The sequence below is a fragment of the Chiloscyllium plagiosum genome, chromosome 20, assembly GCF_004010195.1.
Source record: "Chiloscyllium plagiosum isolate BGI_BamShark_2017 chromosome 20, ASM401019v2, whole genome shotgun sequence".
NCBI classification, from domain to species: domain Eukaryota; kingdom Metazoa; phylum Chordata; class Chondrichthyes; order Orectolobiformes; family Hemiscylliidae; genus Chiloscyllium; species Chiloscyllium plagiosum.
In genome coordinates, this window is record NC_057729.1 from 31,669,777 (window position 1) to 31,693,925 (window position 24,149).

Here is a 24,149-nt window from a genome sequence, read left to right on the forward strand (position 1 = left end):
TAAATTAGTTGAGTTCAATCAACTCATTATTGAAGAACTATAAGTTGTCTCCTTGGGCATCATAGGCTACAAGGAGGATGATGGGTCAGCCATTAGCCAGTGGAATAGATACTTTCCTATCTACCTGTTCAGCACTGTTATCACAAACTCCAGAACATGTGGCACTTGAACCCAGACCCCCTAGCTCAGAGGTAGTTGCCCTATCATGGTGCCACAACAGCACGCCAGCCAGAGGAATAACATATTTTCTAATCAAACTGTTCAGACATGCTATTACACACCTCCAGAACTGGTGGGATCTGAACCTACGTCTACTGGCTCAGAGATAAGTAAACCACCATTGAAACACTACAGCTTTCCTGCCAAGACAAATACCTTCCATACTTATCTAGGTATTCTCTACATAAATCATATCCTTTGGGCAAAATGCTGATTGCTTACAAGCAATATTGGAACTGTACTGTGGCATAAGTTAGTGGTTCCTGCAAAATAAAAATGTAGAAAAAAATTGGGGAAAAAACTCACTACACATTCAGATGACACAAAGCTAAAGACTTTATACTATTAGAATATTTTAATTCTTGAAATGAGACAACTGAGCTTCATTTGACATGATGAACCCATGTGTCAGCTAGGATTTTCCTCCAGATTGTACTATACCATAGCATGAGCAAGGTAGCATTCTTTTGTAATTATTTCTGGTTCAAGTATCTATTAATTATAATCCATTTTCCATAACAGGTAAGCTACTCAATGTGCAGTCTAACAGCTGCCAGTAGCTGTCTTCTGCTACAGTTTCACAGAAATAAAGTAGCACTCTGAAGTAGCTTAGCATGATTACAACAATATCACCTTAACATGTCTCGCCCTTTGAGCGGGCTTTGGACTAATACAATATGCAGCATTAGGTGAAGGTACCTGTCCAGTCTTGATTTTGATGAGCCAGCCATGCCCTTCTTGAAGGTCCATTCAGTGATAAGACCTTGCATTGAAAAATGTGGTTAGAAACATGGGGTATAGACAGGTAACTTCAAGTTCAAAGATCCATTTGGAAATCTGGGAAACAAAGTACTATTCTCAGGCTTTCCTTGCCATGTTACCTGTCAGATATTCTGACCAGATGGAGAGGTACCAAATTGAAGACTCAGCATCTTCCATTGTTCTGTAATTGTGACAAATTCAGCTCCAGCTGAATTTTCTTTCTAACAAATGATCTAGGGGTGGGACAGACTTTGATATCATTGTACCCATATCTTATATGTGTAGGTCAGCTAAATGGCTAGTAAGTGGATGTTTACATTTACACTTTTGAACCGTTCAATCTTAGATGAGTAGAGGGATTTATGAGTCCATGATCAAAAATAAATCATTGGACAGATACAAAGTTAATTTAAATGGCACATGGAATGTTCACCTTAATCTCAAGGATGCTGGGGTAGAAACAAGGTGGACATTTTGCTGCAGTTGCAAGTTCTGTTTTCAGCATCTCTGGAGTATGTTTGGTTCAGGAAGGTGCTATGGACTAGGCCAGACCCCTCAAAACATTTTTTAAGCAGGTAGCCCAGACCATAACTTTGTTATTTGGTTAGCTAGGATATTCCCAGTGTAAATTAGCTGGGTTGTCTGCCAGTTTTAAACAAACAAGGTTTATTTATAAAATTATGGAATGAAACACAAAGAACCAAAAACAGAATACCACCCAACCTATCCCATCCAAACCCGGCTTAATTATGTTGGTCTAAAAATACATGCAACAGTCCCAATAAACAAACCCCTTAAACACAGAGTCAAAATGAAACAGAGGCTTACAGTTCGAAGTTAGAAGGGCAGAAGGAGAGATCAAAGTTCCAGTCTCAACTGTGACTGATTCCAGCAGCCTTTCTTCACACACACAACTGCTCAACTGCCCCAAAACCCTCAGCTGTCAGGACTGACTACTCCCCTTTCAGTATGCAAGCTATTTCAAAAACATGAAAGCCTTTGGCCTGCAGTATCATCTGTTTAGGAATAAACAACAAGGGCTCCAATAAATCATTAATCTCTGCACCAACTCAGCCGTTTCGGAGTCTGGGCTTTTTTACAAGCCCATGAAAAAAATCAAGGGCATAGTAACCCTGTAAGAGAACCAGTACTGCGACAAAGGATATTTTAGCCATGGAAAGAACACAATGCAGGTTCACCAGAATGTTACATAGACTTATAAAGTAAAGGTAAATTAACTTTATAAAGTTAAATTATAAGCGTGCATTCCCTCAAGTATAGAAGATAAATAGTTAAGTAAATTTACGAATTATTTTTCTTTATTCTGTGATGAGACATGGGCATAGCTGGCAAAACCACATTTGTTGCCCATCCTAACCACCCTTGATCCCGAATGGCTTGCTAGGCCATCGCCGTTGGTGGTTAGGAACCAACCACATTATTGTGGGTCTGGAGTCACAGTAAGACCATAGTAAATAAAATTAGCAGATTTTCTTCACTAAAGGGTATTGGTGACGGGTTTCACAAAAGTTGATGATAGTTGGCATGGTCACTATTATTGAGATCATCTTTTTATTCCAGATGAACTAAATCAAAATTCAAATTCAGCCAACTAATATGGCAGGATTTGAACCTGCACTACACTGAGAAGTAGCCCTGGTATCTGTCTAGTGATATTATCACAACACCAAAATTGGAGGTATAGTAGACAGCGAAGAGTACAATGGTATCTTGATCAGATGGGCCAATGGGCCAAGGAGTGGCAGCTGGAGTTTAATTTAGATAAATGTGAGGTGCTGCATTTTGACAAGGCAAATCAGGGCAGGATTTCTATACCTGGGGAGTGTTGCTGAATGATGAAACCTTGGAGTGTAGGTTCATAGTTCCATGAAAGTAGAGTTGCAGGTCGTTAGGATAGTGAAGGAGGCATCTGGTATGCTTTCCATTATTGGACAGAGTATTGATTATAGGAGGTGGGAGGTCAAATTGCAGCTGCACAGGACATTGGTTAGGCCACTTTTGGAATATTGTGTGCAATTCTGGTCTCCCTTCTATCTAAATGATGGTGTGAAACTTGAAGCAGTTCAGAAAACAGAATCTTTACAAGGATGTAGCCAAGGTTGGAAAATTTGAGCTATAGGGAGAGGCTGAATAGGCTGGGTCTGTTTTCCCTGGAGCATCGGAGGCTTATAAACCTCATGAGGTTTATAAAATCATGAGGGGCATGGATAGGGTAAATAGACAAGGTATTTTCCCTGGGGTGGGGGAGTCCAGAACCAGAGGGGATAGGTTTAGGATGAGAGGGGAAAAATTTAAAAGGGACCTAAGGGGCAACTTTTCCTTGCAGATGGTGGTGCATGTATGGAATGAGCTGCCACAGGAAGTGGTGGAGGTTGACACAATTGCAACATTTAAAAGGCATCTGGATGGGTACATGAATAGGAAGGGTTTAGAGAGATATGGGCCAAGTGCTGGCAAATGGAACTAGATTAATTTAGGATATCTGGTCAGCGTGGACGAGTTGGAGTGAAGGGTCTGTTTCTGTGCTGTACATCTCTATGACTCTATGACTCTGTTTAAGAAGGTGAAGGGATATTCAACAGTGCTCTTGTGGGGAAAAATAGGTTGAGTGATGACTTAATAGAGGTCTTTAGAATTCTAAGATATTTTGATTGTCAACACGAAAGTTTCTTCTTGTGGAGGAGCACATGGCTGGGGGCCATCAGTATAAGACAGTTAACAAGAGATCATTGAGGAACTCAGAAGAAACGTCTTTACACAAAAAGCCGTAAAAATGTGGCATTTGCTATCAAAGAGAGTGGCTGAAGCAAATAGCATTGGTGTATTTAAGGGGGAGCTAGACAAACATTTAAGGGAGAGGGATTAAATGTTTATGATGATACATTTAGAAGAAGAAGCTCAAATGAAGCATCAACATTGGCTTGGGCTGAATGACCAGATCCTTTGCTATGCACCCATTATAAGAATAGGATAGGAAAGCATAGATAGAGATGAATTATTTCCTATGGTCGATGTTTTCATAACCAAGGTTCTAAATCTTAAATTTACAGGTAAGTGATTCAGGAAGTATTTGCCATACAGAAGTTTGTGGAAGTCTGGAACTTTCCCCTACTGGTCAGAGGCAGGTTAATTGAAAATGATTGTTAGATGTTTGTTTGATAAGGGTAATAAGAGATAGGAGTCAAGTGGAACAAATGGATTTATTTTACAGATCAGTCACAATCTAATTAAATGACAGAACAGGCATGAGGAGCTTAATGGAGTATTCCTGCTTTATGTTCTGCTTTGTTATGATCCAGCATCGAGTTTTAAAAATTATTCTTAGATGGTGTCAAGTTTTTGGGGTGAGATACTGGCCCTTGAGAATGATCTGAATATAATCCAATATTATGTCAAAGAATTGTAACGAAAACAGGACCATGCAAGCCAAAAAACTGTTAGCATGGACGTAGAGATACAGAAGGAAAAAGGTTACACATTAGTTATTCGGAAGTGCTTGCCTATAAATAAAATTAATGGGAAAAAGACTAAATTTCCACATGTCAATAAAAGGAATCTATAACATTAAAATCCAATATGTTAACATAAATTGAATATTCAAGCCAAATTTTCAATTTGGAGCTTTATGTTTTTAAAATTAAAGTTGAATGATAGGTATTATTGTTTCCATATCTCTCTTTGAATGTAAAAAATGATATATACGTTCAAGTTATTATGCTGCTGTTGTAAATTATCTAAATCTTACAGTAAAGAAATAACATTTGATAATACTCCTCCATAACTCATGGAATTGAACCAAATGCAACCTTAAGCACATCAAATTGGATGGAAATGGGATCTGCCCTCTGCTGGATTAGAAGGTACAATGGATTGTGCCCATGTAATAGATGGTGGTTTTCTTTGATAAGTCTATTCCTGCATAATTTCCACTGTAGGAATCATAGTGTTAGCAATTCTACAACTACTTGGAATAATAATCCAAGCTTTAAAATACATATCACTTCAGTCATAATGCAAATCACCAATACTAGATATTTTTGATCAATCTGTTCAGTGATGTTATGACATAGCTCGAGAGCAGTTGGACTTGCACACAGACTTTCTGGCTCAAGGGTAGAGCACTACCACTGTGCCACAAGAACCCTTTCTTGGCCCCAAGGTCTATTAGATTCCAGACGTTCTTACCACAACTCATCGGTTCATTGCATCACCAAATCACCTATGGCATTTACAAACCACCACCAGTGAATCATCCGTGTTTTCCAATTGATTAATTTACATGCAAAGCACATTAAGAGCAATTCAGACCTTCAAAGGTGAGTGCTAAAGGTGACCCTGAATTCTATCTTATTTTTCTGGGGTTGTTTCACACATTGTGGTTTGAAGGTATTTTCCTACTCAACCTGTTCAGAGACGTTATTATATACCTCTCAAGCAGGTGGTAGGCGGGTCACCTTGCTCAGAGGTAGGGACACTACACTGCACAAGAGCTCCTGGTCCTGAATACTATTCAGTACCAGTTAATACCAGGCAGCTTTTGTAAGATGTTTGCCTTTCAATTTGCTACACTAAACACACTTGTGTACTTCCTCAATACCTCTTCTATGTATTTGAGTGTGTGCTCTCTCACATGTTCAACCATCCAACCATACATTACATTACAGCACAGTTTCAGTTCATAAAAGACATCTTCCACCTTTTACAGCAACCATCACCTTACTTTAAAGGAGACTGTCTTTAACTACTACAAGCACCCATAATATTCAGTGTTCGTAGAAGTTGTTTCTTCAATGGTTGCATCATGCGAGATAGATGACTTTCCACCTTTAATTGCAGATAATTTTGAAGGATAATTTCAACTGCAACTTTTGGGCTGATCTGTTAAAGCAGCACAGGTGAAGCAGAAACATTGCCAACCTGACAGAAGACAACAGATTCATGCGTCATGAAGCCAATGGCACTCCACCAGGGTGGTGGCTCAGCAATTCTGGTAATTACTGGAGTACAGATTGATAGACTATTACAGTTATGTACAGTTGGTAAAACATGCCATTTAAAGTTTGAACCCAATCACTTTGACAAAGTAGTAAACACTTCCCTGCACTGCATCCTTGTTATTGGAGAGATCTTGCTACTTTTACCCATCTGTTCTGAGCATTCTTCCCAAGAGCCTCCAGCCCTCTAGCTGATACATAAATTGTCTCTTATGCTCAACACATATACCAGGACCTCTAGTACATTATTATAAAACTTTGGTATTGTTCTCTCACACATACAACCATTCTGCCATACATTATAGCCCAGTTCACAAAAGAGATCCACTACTTTTTACAGTGGCAAATAGCTTACTTTTAACAGATAAAGAGTGCCTTTAAGTACCACTAGCCACTCACAATATCAAGCCAGTGAATAGCACTGAATAACACTGACTACAGACTGTGTTCATGTAATCTCTAATTGAACATAATGCTTGCAATAAAGTGAATGGGCCTTGGTTCATCACATATCCTGATCCCCAACCCCATGTTCAGGAGTACAGGACAGCACGGTGGCTCAGTGGTTAGCACTGCTCCCTCACAGTGCAAGCTGGGTTCAATTCCAGCTTGAGGCAACTGTCTATATGGAGTTTGCCTTTGTCTGTGGGGTCTGATTTCCTCCCACAGTCCAAAGATGTACAGGTTAAGTGGATTAACCAAGTCAACTTGCCCATAGTGTCCAGGGATGTGGAGGTTAGGTGGATTAGCCATGGGAACACCGGGTTACATGGGTAAGGTAGGGGGGTGATTCTGGGTAGGATGCTCTTTGGAGGGTTGGTGTGGACTTATTGGGTCAAATGGCCTGTTTCAAAACCGTAGGAATTCCATGTTAGTATTTAATTTCCAGTAAGTTTGAATCAAAATTAATGAAAATATCAATATTTCAATGATAGTAGATTTCAAGTTAAATCTTGGCTTACTTTTCCCAACAGAAATCATTTGCTTTTGTCATAAATTGGAACAATGTCCATGAATTTACTATTGGAGTAGGTCAGGCATCATCATGAATTTGCATAAAGCAAGATCTCATAACCAGCAAAGGGATAAATTTTGATTTTCAGTGGTATTCAGTGGTAAATTAGGGTACATTTTGGCAAAGTCCTGTATACATTATAAAGGTATTCAATTGCTACCAGGAAAAGAATTAAAATCAGACACATGGAGGCAGGATTTTCCCAGCCCCAGAATGATGTGGCATTGGCAAGAAAGTTTGGAAAATCATATGAGATGATCAGTGAAAAGCATCCAAATGAGAAAAACAAACCCAATATTGTAACCACATACTGACTGAGATTCTCGAACCCAGTGAGCTGTAAGCGACTTATTTTTACCTAATCTCACTAATATGCAGATTCACATTCTCCCACCTACTGGATAGAAATTAAATGACGACAATTCCTGGCATCAAAATCAGAATGGGTATCTGATGATTCTAGCCCACCACCTGCTCCTCTGGACCTCAATCATGGATATTCGGCACCAATATCTCAGAGAACGGTCGATGGGCATGAACCACACGGACCCCTCATCAAGGAACTTTGGCATCCAAGACATAGCAGTCTCACCACACCATCACAGTATATCTCTGAATTACTGACAGTACCGTTTCGCGTTTCAATGCTGTACTTTAGAACACATTGATACCTCTCATTGGAATGCCATTGCCAGAACACTTTGCCAGCAGGGACACATCCCCACCTCATAGATTTGAGGGCCGCTTGCTTGCTGTCTTAGCGTCAATGTTGATGCTCACCATCATCCCTGCTTTGGATTTGTGCAGCATGACATTTCATAAACTATCATCATTGCAACGGGGTGGCTGTCAGTTCACAGCTTGATAAACAACTCCCATTCAGTCAAGATTTATAAGGTATTTGTACTGAATACAAATATATGTCGTAATTAGGGATTCAATAGTTGTGATATGATTTTTATAAAATACTTAGAGCTATTTATAGCGATTTTTGAGAAGATTTGTAGCTCAGGTTGACAATGAGTATGTATGTTAGCTCGCTGAGCTTGAATGTTTGTCTTCAGACGTTTTGTCACCATCATCATCGGTCAGAGTATCTAATGAAGTGTCAGTGGTATGTACCGCCTCTCTGTTTATAGGTCTTCGTTTCTTAAGGTGGGTGATGTCATTTCCGGTTCATTTTTTCAAGAGAAGGTAAATAGGATCTAAATCGATGTATTTATTGATGGAGTTCTAGTTAGAATGCCATGCCTCTAAGAATTCTCATGTATGCTTTGTTTTGCCTGTCCTAAGATGTGCGTGTTGTCCCACTTAAAGTGGTGTCCTTCTTTTTCTGTATGTAAGGATACTAGTGATTGTGGGTCATGTCTTTTGGTGGCCAGTTGGTGTTCATGTATCCTGGTGGCAAGTTTCCTGTTGGTTTGTACATCAGATAGAACTGGAAATTACATCATCCACCTTAAGAAACCAAGACCTATAAATAGAGAGGCAGGAGATATCACTGGTGCTTCACCGGAGACTCGCACTGATGATGTATGGTGACAAAACATCTGAAAACAAACCTTCAAAACTAAGCTAACTAACTTATATACTCAGCTGTTTATGTATTCATAGTAATTTTCTGAAAGCTGCATGGGAAAATTAATCCATTGGCAATTTTTTTTCTGAGACAGTATTTTGCTAAAATTTTAACTATTGTTCTCTTGGTAAGTAGAAATATTTTAATGGTAAGATAAATGGTAGCATAAACTGGCAAAGCTGGCAATTAAACGTGCATATTTCAAACTGTCAGGGATGTCACTAACAAAATAGAAAATAATCTATTTCTTGCTTATCATCTATTTATTTGCCAGGAACTATTTAGGAAGCAGAGTTATAATTACGTATTGATTTAATTACGAATCTGACACAATGAGATAGATCAAAGTAAACTAGATATAAGAAACCAGACTATTGCTATAAATGTTTTATGATTTAGAATGTTTATAAATAATATAACAATGCAATTGAGTCATATAGTTATACAGTGCACTTTATTTTGTACACTTCATATGAATCCCTACAGTGCAGATAAAGGCCATTTAGCCCATCAAGTCTGCACCAAACCCTTGAACCAGCATCCCATCCAGACCCACCTCACATTTATCATGGTCAATCCACCTAGCTTGAACATCCCTAGACACTGCAAGGCAATTTAGCATGGCCAATTCACCTAATCTGCATATGTTTGGACTGTGGGGAGGAAACTGGAGCACCCAGCAGAAATGGGAAGAACGTGCAAGCTTCACGCAGACAGTCGCCCAAAGCTGGAATTGAATCTTGATCCCTGGTGTTGTGAGGCAACAATGCAAACCACTGAGCCACCCATATATGGAGTATGACTGTATAGTGACAGATAACTTGGAGGATGTACAGAATTCTTGATATTTTTCTATGATTTGGTAAAGTTCTGACTGCATGGAAACATATTTCTCGTTCTGTTCAGAGGATCACAGAGATTTTACCACACTACTTAGCAGCACCATGCTATGTGTGAATATCTGAGTATGTTATAGTCATCAAGTGCCATACTTACTGCCAACAATATTTGAGAGGAGCTGTGAATAACCTCGATATATTGATAATCAATAATGCAACCCATCACAGAGATATAGGAATGGCCATCCAAACTTTTCACATAGGCAGTTGGCATCTCTCTTCTAACACAGCCGGGACCATGTTCACTCCACCAGGAATGGTGCACAGAAATATTGAATGTCAGTAGGTCACTCTCCTGTATAAAAAGAAGCATATATTTGGATATTAAACACATAACAAACGTTGAATTATTGTAATAAAAATTATGAACAACACTGGTTACAATCAGTAAAAATTATATTGATAGTCTAATCAGTCCTTACTCCACATATGCCCCTTAACCAGAACAACAGCAAATATGTTATCTAATTATTTGCAGCCTCCAACATCCTAAGCACATACTGAATGTCAATAGGTTCAATCCATAAAGTGAGATAAATCTGGTAAAAAAAGTTATGCCTCCAAAACACAGCCAGTAGTCTTTGTGTAAACTACAATCCACAAGCATGAAGTTAATGTCGTAACTGTTACCAACCAATTATTGTGGATGCATGTTACAAATATTGTTTTTTTAATGAGTGAGATTTATTTGCTAATTTCACATAAGTTTTTTTATTAATATGTCTCACGTCACAGGCATAGTAGTTAATTCTGAGTCCATTAAATGGCTGTGAACTATATTATTTGAATCACAAATATCTATTAAGATTAATAATACATACATGAACTGCTTCCTCAGTTGGTGTTATAAATATTCACTCAGAGAACCTCAATGCCATTTCAAGACCATTTGGTTACATTTGGTTATATATGCTCCATGCCATTGTAACTAACTGGAAGGACTATATAGATGGTTATTATGTAAATGTTTAGGTTTCTATAATAAACTTCACAAAAATGTTTGAAATAACTGGTGATAACTAGTACATTCCAGCAACAAAAAACTCACAGAGACCAAAACAGATCTGTCAATCAAAAGATGGCATCATTAACTGTGTTACTGCTGTCAGCTGTGTTGCACAAATGTCCTGCAGCTTTTTATATCAAGCACACTCATTGCCTCAGCAATGATGCTGCAGTCAGTTCATGCTAAATTTGACAGAGGGGTTCACTGATTTAATATTCAGAGTGAACTATTAATAATGATTTTAGTTACATGCTTTTAATTGCAATTCAATATTGTCCAAAATATAAAGTATTTTAAACTATTATTATATTTGCTGCATTGTCATTCAGCAGATGATGCTCCTTATATATGTGCTGTGAATATAATAAAACATGTAACTGATATAAAGTATCCAACTGATATAAAGTATCCAAATAGTGATAAATAAATAAATCCATGAACAAGAGTAGGAAATGTTGGTAAAAATAAACATGGTTTAGAATTCCTCTTCTTTTAGTTTTGCATAAATATTTAAGGAATTAACAGTATCAAATGAATAATGGCAGAAATCATTAATACAAAGTATTTTATTGCTTTCCTGGGTTCATCCTCTTCTTCTGAAGCAAATGACTCTGTTTTGGGAGTTAAGAAATGATGTTCCCCATCCAATGCTTTACCCAAGTGATCAGTTTTCATGTATGGTTCTTAACAGGGAGGCTATCCAACTGTGGAGTATTCCAAAGCTGACCCCTTCATTATCTATAAAAATACAGATTGCCATACTTGTCACGGTATGGCAAGCACAAGTGAAAACACAGAGCTACTGTGGCCAATTGCCATGCCCCAATTCAGATCATCTGCTACAGCACAACCCTGAGATCAGACCTGGAACAAATCTAGTTATTATATCACTGAAATATATGCCAGCAATTTCTATGCAATTTCTTCAGATCATATGCCATACTATGTTAAAACACTGGAGAAATGGGGCCAGATTTTGCAGAAAGAATAACATCAGGTTAAAAATGCACACTGTTACTAACAATGCAAATCAACCAGCAAAATCAAAGCATTAAACTGGACACTTAATGCCTCTCCACTGTTTACTTTACACAAACCACATCTTGCTCTTATCCTCCAGTAATGCTTAAGAACTTGTTGGAATTTCATATTAATTATCCAGTAAATTCACTACTGAAATGTAAGTATGGAATGGATTGCAACTACTTTTTATGAAAACCAATGTGAGAGTAGTTAATGTATTGACAACAACATCTTTAGCCCAGACTGGGTCAATTTGAATGACTCAAATTCATTCTCACTTGTAGTCAATTATTGCTAGAGATTTTTAAAAAAGTAAGTCAAACTTTTCACTTCATTTTCCTTTCTGTTCATCATAATTCAATCTTTATTTCCCTCTATTACAGCACCTAATTTGACTAATTCACTCTACATTTACTTTTCCATTCTTTCTAGCTTTCTTTTTTCAATCCTGAAATCTCATTAGTTAAGAAGAAACCCTGTTGCTCCTCCAGTTTGCTTACCCCAGATGTTTCATTGCCTCATTACACCATGAGCTGTTCAAACTTCCACCCAATTCAAACACAAAGTTTTGAGTTAATAGTGGAAAAACGCAGTGAGGTTCCCTGTCAGTACTCCGAACCCACTTATTATCTCACCATTATTTCAGTATTTCAGTGAAATAAGGGAACACACATAATTGCACACAGGCAGAAAAGGTAGCATAGCCTAACAATTTATTAAACATCATTACATTAATTAATTAGAACAGGATATTCTGTACACAACATGTGCAATTGCGAATTTTAGTCTTGTGTTCCTTTTCCATTTGCATTGATTAGATCTGAGAATAAATTTAAATTCTATTTCAGTAATTTTAGTTTACTTGTTGCACTGCAATTCTGACAGTGTTTCAGAACTGCATTTAAATTAATCAGCTATGACTCAAATAATGACTTTTCTCAGTATCATCACACCTTTTAGTCACAGGTCAAACAAATGACTCTTCTAAAGATTACAAATTATAAGGCTTCTCACTGGGAAGGAATAGGACTATAGTGCTCTGAAATGGTGGGAAGAATTTTATGATACCATTCTTCTATCATTATGGCTGTTGCATATTCCCTAGCCGACTGCAGGAACCCACATTGAATTAGGTAGGAGACAAACGTAATACACACCATGTTAGAACAGCTAGAAGTGGATTGTCTGAACTTTTCTGACCTCCATAAAATCAGCCTTATCATTAAAAAAATGTTACCCCTTCTCTGTCACCGCTCTACTCTCTTCAGGGCTGAAGGTTGGTGTACTTTTCAATATTGTAGTGGTAGGGAGTTGGCAAATTGCCCCGGGCAAGTTGTCAATGGCCAAGTGCTAATGAGTCCTAGCCTTCAAGATTATTAGATAACAATAAATCAAACAAAGAACTGCAGATGCTGGAAATCTGAAACAAACAAAAACAGACATTCCTGGAGAAACTCAGAAGACCTGGCAGTATCTAGGGAGAGGAAACAGGGCCAACACATCAAGTCCAGTGAACCACTTTAGATGTTCTGAAGACTATTAGAAGGATAGCCAATAGGCTACTGCTGGGAAATATCTAATCCTAGTTCTTTCCTGCTACAATAGGACAAAAACCTCAATTTAATCTTATTGATCAGTACATTACACAAACATGTTTACATTATAAATTATGGATCTTATCATTCACAATTAGTGTCATTTACATTAAGGACTGATAGCAACATAACAACATAGCAACAATAAAGGTGAAATACAGGATTTACAGTGTTAAGTACAGTAGTCCAATCTTACCCTAATCTTTCAAAATGGCAATATTAATGTTTCAATATGGATAATATTGAGATCAGAAGGTAAAGGATGAATTGTTTGGCATGTTGCCAACATCTTTGCTTCTGCAGTAAGCCTCAAAATACAAAGCTCTGCCATTTTGCCATAACAATTGCTCCAGGTTTTTCCTATCAATTATGAATTGCTGCTTCAATTTGTTATTTGAATATCAGATTAGCCTATCACTATTACATTGTGAAGACAACAGGTTAATATCATGTTAATGATAATAGTCTAATCATCAATTGGTCATTAGGGATTGATTAAATTGGTGAGTTAATTTATTTAAAACAGTAAGACACATTATAATGTATGAAGCAGACATTACAGCAAAGAACTGATTTCTGAGTGTAGCTTTCAAACAAGAGAAAACAACTGCCAGGAGAGAAAAAGCATTGTACATACAGCATATAGAGTCCTTAAAAATGAACTTGCTTAAAGGCAACATACACAGACAACCGTCTTTACGTCTGGAAATTATTAAGAATTTATTCCATGACTGCGTGTGATCATTTAAATTCCCATGTAAGTGAAAATTCTCTACAGTAGAATTAAAAATAATAGTTTACTCCAGCTAATTGTGTCCAATAATTTGGTAAAATTAATTCCAGAACATATTTAACATTTAAAACTGAAGTCCCAATGTTTTCATGAAAATGTAAGTTTAGTTGCTGCATATGAGGGTAACATTTTAATTTACAAATATTCACTAATATTGAAGATAAAACTGTGTAAAAATTCACTCCTTCATCTCTTGATCAAGGACACCAAACTGCTTTTTTTTTCTAAACTATGGGGACATATTCTCCGCTAGTAGTTCTCAATGAATTGGTATTATGAAACCTGATAATAAACCAGATGGAATCAATAAATCCATCAACTTAACACTTCAAAAAAATAAATAGTCACTTTCTAACATATCTACAAATTAGTTAAGGATGTAATTTCACTGGCTCTTTGTTGAGTTCTAAGAATAGCAAAGTTTCACAAAATGAAGCAAAGTACTGAGATGTAGACTATTAGACTAGACGGGGTTGAGGTTCACAAGGAGGAGGTGTTGGCCATTCTGGAAAGTGTGAAAATAGATAAGTCCCCTGGGCCAGATGGGATTTATCCTAGGATTCTCTGGGAAGCCAGGGAGGAGATTACAGAGTCTTTGGCTTTGATCTTTATGTCGTCATTGTCTACAGGAATAGTGCCAGAAGACTGAAGGATAGCAAATGCTGTCCCCTTGTTCAAAAAGGGGACTAGAGACAACCCTGGAAATTATAGACTTGTGAGCCTTACTTCTATTGTGGGCTAAGTTTTGGAATGGATTAAAAAAGATAAGATTTATAATCATCTAGATAGGTATGATTTGATTAGGGATAGTCAACACGGTTTTGTGAAGGGTAGGTCATGCCTCACAGATCTTACTGACTTCTTTGAGATGGATGAGGGTAAAGCAGTTGACATGTTGAATATAGATTTCAGTAAAGCATTTGATAAGGCTCCCCGCAGTAGGCTATTACACAAAATATGGAGGCATGGGATTGAGGGTGATTTAGTGGTTTGGATCAGAAATTGGCTAGCTGTAAGAAAACACAGGGTGGTGGTTGATGGGAAATGTTCATCCTAGAGTTCAGTTGTTCGTGGTGTACCACAAGGATCGGTTTTGGAGCCACTACTGTTTGTCATTTTTATTATCTGGATGAAGGCATTGAAGGATGGGTTAGTAAATTTGCAGATGACACTAAAGTCAGTGGAGCTGTGGACACTACAGACAGATGTTGCAGATTACAAAGGGACATAAATAAGCTGCCGAGCTGGGCTGAGAAGTTGCAAATGGAGTTTAATGTGGAAAAATGTGAGGTGACTCACTTTGGAAGGAGTAACAGGAATAAAGAGTACTGGGCTAATGGTAAGAGTTTTGGTAGTGTGGATGAGCAGAGAGATCTCGGTGTCCATGTACACAGATCCTTGAAAGTTGCCACTCAGATTATTGGGTTGTTAAGAAGGCATACGGTGTGTTAGCTTTTATTGGTAGATGGATTGGTGATTTGGAGCCATGAGGTCATGTTGCAGCTGTACAAAACTCTGGTGCCGCCACACTTGGAGTATTGTGTACAGTTCTGGTCACCACATTATAGGAAGGATGTGGAAGCAATGGCAAGGGTGCAGAGGGAATTTACTAAGATGTTGCTTGGTATGGAGGGAAGGTCCTATGAGGAAAGGCTGAGAGGCTTGAGGCTGTTTTCATTAGAGAGAAGAAGGTTAAGAGGTGACTTAATAGAAGCGTACACGATGATCAGAAGATTAGATAGGGTGGTCAGTGAGAGCCCTTTTCCTTGGATGGTGATCACTAGCACAAGGTGACATTGCTGTAAAAGGGGGGTTGATAGATATAGTACAGATATCAGAGGTAGGTTCTTTACTCAGAGAGTAATAGTGGACTTGCCAACATTAAGGGCATTTAAATGTTCATTGGATAAACATATGGATGAAAATGGAATAGTGTAGGTCAGATGGGCTTCAGATAGGTTTCACAGGTCAGTGCAACTTCAAGGGTTGAAGGGCCTGTAGTGCACTGCTCTATGTTCTATGTCTAAGTGTACAATGGTTATAAATAAGTATATAATGGTTGTCATTTTAAACTAATTATCTATCATTGGTGCTCTTACCAAATCACTTCCCTATCCTGTATGTTCAACATTTATGTGAAAAATATAGTTCTCACAGGCATCATTACTGGAACTGAAATCACTATGTTTCCATCATCTCTTATGCAGAAATAAGGTCCTTTTTTTTGGGTGTATTTGATTTTGTTATTCAACATTAAGAAATATTCCTTGGTGTATTGAGAGTGATAACCTGTGCAGATTAATTAACACCATGGAAAATATGTTTATACCAAAAATAATCATTTTTAATAAACATGTTTAGTCCACCAAGCAAATAATCTGGTATTAAGTCACTGAATATAGTTTTAAAAATCTATGCTGATTTATTAATTTCAATAGTGTACACTCATTAGCTCCTTTATGAATTAAATATGTTTTAATATTTGAAAACTTTAAATGCATCTTTGAAATAAGATAAAACAAGCTTAATTTGAGACTTCTTCGAGCTGCTAGACAGGCAAATCAGGAGAAACATGTCAATCTTGGTATTTTGATCTGGGGCATGACCAATTTGTGTGTGAAGTTGACTTCGCAAGTGAATTTTTGAATCAGCTTTTCAATCTATACTCAATGCAACTTCTACTCAAAATGTCATGATCTATGATGTGATCTGGCTATTTTCAGGAGAACTGCACTTGGAAAACTAGCACAACCTAGCAGTGCCCAAAGGCTATGCTCTATAGACCTGAGAGCACTTGCAGCACATAAAGTGAGAGGTTGTTCCACAATATTTGTTTTATTCAAATAGTTGTTGGGAGTGAAGAACTTAAGCATTGGTGAGGTCCCCAACTCACCCACGCTTACAAAACTCACAATACATTGTTTACATTAGATGTGAGTCTGCAATTGGACAACATTTGCTTGAAAATCCCGAATGTGTAAAGAATTAGACTGACAATCAATCAGTTAGGCTCATAGCGTGAAAGATACAGGGCCCTGTTCTTTGCTGACAGTAAGAACACGTATGCAGACCACACCTGCTTTAACTCAACACAATAAACTGCAGTTACTCGTTAGTTCATTTCTCAGGGCAATGTCTTAACCAATTAGAGTACACCTGCCTGGTTTAAATTTAAACAAAAACCTGACAGATAACTTTCAATCAAAATTAATTGGTGTTTTCTCCAGGTAACAATTAGAGTTCACCAATGAACACATTTATCTCAGGCAGTACATATTTTTTTCCCTTGAATTGATACTCTCATGAATTGCACTAATAAGTGCACGATGAAAAACTTTGACAAAGGTGAGCCTTTTTTTCAGCAATATTTTCTTATCATTGGAAAGCAAAAGACATAAAAACTTCATGTAAGTCAAATGGAATGCTTAAATTTCATCATGATTCAATAGCACTATAAAAGTAATATTGGAATTGAACCCTTTCACAAATGAATCATACACATATCTCAAGTCCACAAGATCAACCTCTTCCACTGACTGTTAAGTAACTCTGAAATGGAACACTTAAAAATCTGAAAAGTTACCAATCAGGAGCCAAACTATCAAAATTTATTATTTTTAAGGATTCCAAAGTCGTTTTCACTTTCAACAAGAAGACTGCACGATGTCCAACAGTTCTAGAAAACAGGCTCTAAAAGTAAGCAATAAATCTAAAAAACATGGGCCATAATATTCCAAGCCAGACTGGGATGGGCAAGCAGTGGTGTGATTTGAAAACTCAGGGAAATGGTGGAAATCTGTACAAGCTGGAGAGTCCTAGGTGAGATCAGTTCATTCTCATTTGAATTTATCACACCAGTATTTGCATTTGTGAGGAAGTGGTTGAGAATGGAGCTGAGAAATGAGTATTCAGCAGAATGGTAAAGTATTCCTAGTGGCATGCAGTGTAGTATTAGCAATAAATAAATATGAAATGAAACAACTAATTTTTTATGAGCATCTTTCAACCTGATCTACTTTGTTGTTGAATGGTCTGGCCATTTCAAGCCAGCAAGTTAAAATTGCAGTCAGATTCCAATGAAATCATTTGGACTAAACATACAGACAGTAATGTAAAATTATCCGCCACCAGGATTTGGACAAATGAACTTAGTGTCTGCTTAGTTCAGCCAGTTAGAATCCAAATTCATGAGTGACTTTAGGGCAGGTAAGAGGCATTGGCAATTTTAACAGTCAACCTGAAATAAGAGCAAAATACTGCAGACACTGGAGACCTGGAGTAAAAACAGGCAGTGCTGGAAAAATTTGGCAGGTCGAGCAGCATCTGAGGAGAGAGAAACAGAGTTAATGTTTCAAGACCAATGGCTGAGTCAGACACAACATGTTAATTCTGCTTCCCTCTTCATAGATCCAACCAGACCAGCTGAGTTTTTCCTACGTTTTCTGGTTTTATTGATTGTCAACCTTTCTGGTTACTGCTGAAGCAGGGTAGGATTAAAATCCCTCCCTCGCTGTTTTCAGTCGAGCAAGAGCTTCAAATGAAGGAGTAAACTGTTAATTAGGTTCGGTTTCGATCTCTTGCAAGAACTCAACTGGCATTTGATATAAAACAAAAGCAAATTTGTTGTCTGCAGGGCTGCTGCAATCATTCTCTGGGTCTATACATCCTTTCTAAAACATGTATTATATTGCATTTGAACCTCCCTTTCCATCACTTATTGTAATAACCCCAATGAGTCTGCTGGTGCAATAAAATATTTTGGAGAGGCCAAGATGCAATTTTGATGGATTGATGGACTTAGCGAACTGAAGAAAACAAGAAGGACAGGCATTAAGAAATGAATACAAATGAGGAAAGAAATAGGAACAGATCATAATGTAAGGTATCAAAAAGATTCAAATGAATATTACAGAATACGACATCCATAAATAGAGAGAGCATGGGCAGAATGAAATATTAAAGACAGTAAAGGAGAAATTATACAGGAGATAAAAGCAAATACAAAACAGAAATGGATCGTAAGAGATAAATCAAGAATCATTAATTGGAAAGAGAATTTGATAGGAAGCAAAAAAGAAAATAACAATAATTCATGGAGAAAATAATAATTGCAGAATTAATCATAGGAGCAAGAATACATGGGTAATATTAGGAAAAATTGTCAGGATACCAGAGAGATTTTAAAAAATTCTATTCTACAAAGTTCCCTGTTCAAATGTTTAATACACTCCTTTTAACATTATTGTGTTCACTGGCACTCACCCACTCAAAAAAAATCACAGAGAAACAACAGCAGATTACATAATCTAGTAAAAAAAGACTAAAATAAATCACCAAGGAAAATTTTTAAAATTGTAATCCAGCCTTGAATAATACCGTGAAAAATGAGACTGGATAGCTCTGTATTTGGAATTTTTACAATATATACACAACTGAATGATGAGAACTTCAATGCATACCAAAGATCAGGTGCTGTGCAGTTCCTGGTCATTCATTAATTAAAATATTCTTGTTTCTTGCATTAGAAACTAATGATTTATACTGGAACACGAGAGTACATTTTATTTAGGCTCAAAATATTAATGCATTTTTATTCATTATTAATTATAAAGAAGAATTAACACAGCAAAAGGTAAGATAATATTAAATGAAGAAAGATCTTTCCAAGTTAAATGTCAATTTCGTACTCTGTTGCGAACTCCAGGAAAAATAAGTTGTCAACATCCCATTTGTAATATCCAATCAGCAAACACAACATCAAAACCAAGAATCAAACATTAGCAATATGAAACTGGATTTAGTTAAGAAGCTTGTTACTCGAACTTTACACAGAAGCAGGTGGAAATGACAGAAGCAAGAGAATGATTTGTCAATAGCTACTTTACAGCCACACGACATTTTGCATGGGGTTAAATGCACAACTTTATTAGTACTTTTTACTGAAGGAAGTAACGCATGGACAGCAACATGCAATAAAGCAATGATAGTGAAGATTAATAAGGAATTAACTAAAGTGTTCGCAAACATTTTTTTTAACCACGAGAGAAAAAGCACCACGGTTAAAATTAACCTCTTTTTGTAATGGTTGGGAGAAGAGGATAATTTGTGTTGTATAAAAGTCTGCTGCCTGGCAACAATACAGGCAATTTCTCAGCCTCCTACGCGTGCTTATTTGGCTAAGTCCGTCCATCCAACTTACAAAGAAGCTTAGCTATGTCTGCTGCTTCACTGACTCTATAAACCTGCATATATTGTACACTCTTGTCAGTTTAAATAAATACATTTTTATACTTATGTTTTTTTTGGAAAAGTAAATTGCTCTTTTCTGGGGAGCATGGTTTAAAATTCACTTATGAATTCTTCACTCATGAATTATTATATCAGGCCCACTCATGGGAATTATAAACAGCATTTCCATGCCTGCTTGGGCAGCATGCTCTGTAAGCTAAGACTGCTTGTTATTTAGAAAAACAATGCATTAATTAATGATATACCTTCAGCAATACAGGTTTCATGGGAGGTACACTGTAGAGTTCATTATTTGTAATGCTCAAAATAGATTTTAGTTAAACTAATCAGTTAGAATTTTTAAAAATAAACAGTGATTACTTTGCAGCTTTGTTTACCAGCATTTCTAAACTAATTTCTCTCTTGCAGAATGGACTGACGATACAACCATGAAAACATATTACAACTTTTCTCAACATAATATGTTGTTAAAAATTTGTTAAGATTGTAATATTTTATGACAGCCAATGTAAAGCCACATGTCCTTGAATTATTAACAAAACTCATTTGGACTGAGCAGCTGGCAAGAAATATGATGAATAATTAGGCGTAAGAGGGCATCTGTCAGTGTCTTCAGATAATCACTGAACAGATGGACGATTTTGATATCTTAGCAACTTCATATGGAGTGAGAACAGCAAAGAGAAAATATGTGTGTTACAATCTGTGTCTGTACTTCTAAGAAATTTGCCATGGTTCCAAAGTCTGCTCTGAACTGATTCACTCCTCAATTGTTTTGTCGGTGTCTACCTAACTGACATTCTTCCATGAGACTGAAGCACATTTTTCTTACAACCATGGATTAAAATTAGTCTACTTAAATTGCAACAACAATCACACCTTAAAACCTAGTGCGTGTATTAATCTTGTTTTTCAATTTATACAAACTTATAAACTATGGTAATCAATATTAGCAGATTTAAAGCAAACACACGTTAAAATAACAGACAAATTTAAATAAATGTGCTCACAAATACCTTATTAATTTCTGGACTGCTAACATGTTATAGGATTTTTTTTGTTCTGCCTACAAATGCAATTTTGATGCTCACATTTAAACTTATGTTATAAATATATGTTTACAGGCAAAAAGGGGGCCAGTTACCTCAAATGACTGATTGGCTGGTTTGTAATGCAGAGTGACACCAGTATGTGGATTTAATTCCTGCATTGGCTGAGGTTACCACAAAGGTCCTTCTCAACTTGTCTTTTGCCTGAGGGATGGTGACCCACAGATTAAACCACACCAATCATTTCTCTCTAATGACAGAACAGCCCTATGGTCCAGTATGAATACGGCAACTCCACCTTTTAAACAGTAACCATTATAACTGCAATTGATACAAGACATAGAGTAACCTGCCTGTGCCGCAGGTAATAAAAAGGCATGAGTCACATGGATGTGCTGCAAAACATTTTGCTACATTAGTCATAATATATGTACTAATATACACAAATGTTATCAGTCCTGTTTTAAAATATATATAGAAATCAGCATTACTGGTTATAATAAAATACTTAAGATAACTTTCTAAGCATAATCAATCAGCTTACAACATAACATTCTAAGTTTCGTTAATCAGCTAGCTTCCATGGGACTGCCAACAATCTATTCACAATAAAACATGACCACTCAGTCTTAATATTTTACTGCTGACCTTGAATCAGGTGAGATCCACAGCAGTACCGTTGATTAAAAGGCAAACACAAAGTTAATTTGGCAGGTTTTGACAGTTGATGAAATTTCTACTGGTAGAAAAGACAACTGAGAAAGTCAATTGCTTTGTAGCACTGAAAGCCGGGCCACATGCAATAAACTTCCAGCATTCTGCAACCTTAACAGCCAGGCATCGCAAGACTTTCTGCTCAAGATTATCTTAAGCCAGATGTTCAATTGATAACAAACCAGCAGATGCTAAACTATAGCAGCTGTGTCAAAACCAGTTTACACTGATATTTATCGAAACATTAATCCTTAGGATTTGAAGTGTTTCAGGAGAAATACATCCTGAGAATTTGATAAGATACTTGTCAAAATGCAAGTTCTCTCTTCAAAAAGAATCTCATGTTTTGGAAATTGTTCTAAATACCAGAATGAAAGATTGAAAGCATGCAAAGAACAATGCTGATAAGGAAGGAGCATTTTTTAAAAAAACCAGAGTTAAAATAAAAATCACACAACACCAGGTTATAGTCCAACAGGTTTAATTGGAAGCACACTAGCTTTCGGAGCGACGCTCCTTCATCAGGTGACAATCACCTGATGAAGGAGCGTTGCTCCGAAAGCTAGTGTGCTTCCAATTAAACCTGTTGGACTATAACTTGATGTTGTGTGATTTTTAACTTTGTACACCCCAGTCCAACACCGGCATCTCCGAATCAGAGTTAAAATAGATCACATTAAGATGCCAGTTTAAATCCAAAAAGATAAAACAGTCCAAAAGGAAAATGCTGCCTTTGTTTGCAAAGTCAAACATATTCAATTTTACAATTCCTTTAAGATTGGGTGATTTAAGATAACAACTAAAGTAATAAGGATTCTCCTGGCACTTTCTTGTTGAGTTTAGTGTTTGTTACAACTAGACAATTGGGCTGGATTGGCCTAGCCTCATGAAGATGAGGTTGGAGCCTGTTTGTGGGTTAGGAAGCAGGGTTAGAAAGACTCCCCAATGCATTCACACACTGGGGGCATTCCCTGGGCTGTGCTGGAAACAGAGCTGGTTTCCCACTCCACAGGGTGCAATTAAAGCCCCACTTTGAGGCCATTTCATATAGTCTCGGCATCAGACCATGGAGTCATCAGAACAATACAGAAACACCATGGCCTTATCCACTAATCTTTAATTAATAGGCAAGCAGACCCACCATCCCAATGTCTGGATCAGTGGTGCTGGAAGAGCACAGCAATTCAGGCAGCATCCGAGGACAGGCAAAATCGACGTTTCGGGCAAAAGCCCTGCCCGAAACGTCGATTTTGCCTGTCCTCGGATGCTGCCTGAATTGCTGTGCTCTTCCAGCACCACTGATCCAGAATCTGGTTTCCAGCATCTGCAGTCATTGTTTTTACCACCATCCCAATGTTCCTACCAGCTTCCCACCTCCTTATTTCATTAATTCACTGTGAGCAACCACAACTGCCTTCATGTTTAGATACCCTCCCACTCCCCAGCCTGTTTCTGACTGATATGGCAGTGGGCTCTCTGATTGTGTCTGCAGCTTGGAAAGCCTACCTGCCATCATTAATATGTCAAATCTAACAGTGAAGACAGTTAGGATACCACCTCCTGAAATGTTGTGCCAGTGGGGCATATAAAGGTGCCATGGAGAGACGCCAGTGCCTTCTGCAGATCTGGCATCAAGGCTCTGATGTACACCAGAAAATATGGCCTTTGTAAGTTAAAAATAAAGAAATGGCCAGCAACAATATCATCTCTCTGAACCTACCAGCATCTTCAGGTTGAACCTTTTTGAATTTTATCAAATTAATTTTAAATAATCTGTAGATAAGCTGGAAAGCGGAACGCAAACTATTTTCATAAAAGCCAAAAGAACTGCGGATGCTGAAAATCAGAAACAACAACAGAAGTTGCTGGAAAAGCTCAGCAGGTCTGGCAGCATCTGTGAAGAGAAATCAAAGTTAACATAGAACATAGAACAATACAGCGCAGAACAGGCCCTTCGGCCCACGATGTTGTGCCGAACATTTGTCCTAGCTTAAGCACCCATCCATGTACCTATCCAATTGCCGCTTAAAGGTCACCAAAGATTCTGACTCTACCACTACCACAGGCAGCGCATTCCATGCCCCCACCACTCTGGGTTAAGAACCTACCCCTGACATCTCCCCTATACCGAGGTAAAAACAATGACTGCAGATGCTGGAAACCAGATTCTGGATCAGTGGTGCTGGAAGAGCACAGCAATTCAGGCAGCATCCGAGGACAGGCAAAATCGA

General features: G+C 37.5%; 1 protein-coding gene across 7 annotated transcripts in view; it reads right to left on the reverse strand.

Moving 5' to 3' along the window:
- The window catches only part of LOC122560139 (sodium/potassium-transporting ATPase subunit beta-1-interacting protein 3-like), a 209,890-nt gene that overhangs the window by 56,824 nt on the left and 128,917 nt on the right, over positions 1-24,149 (reverse strand). For all 7 annotated transcript variants that reach the window (XR_006314669.1, XM_043710429.1, XM_043710428.1 and 4 more), the window contains one exon: positions 9,587-9,784. Coding sequence is in view for 6 of the 7 variants with exons in the window: in XM_043710429.1 (XP_043566364.1) it covers positions 9,587-9,784 (198 nt within the window). In the remaining variant the exon portion in view is untranslated. The remainder of the gene's footprint in view (positions 1-9,586; positions 9,785-24,149) is intronic.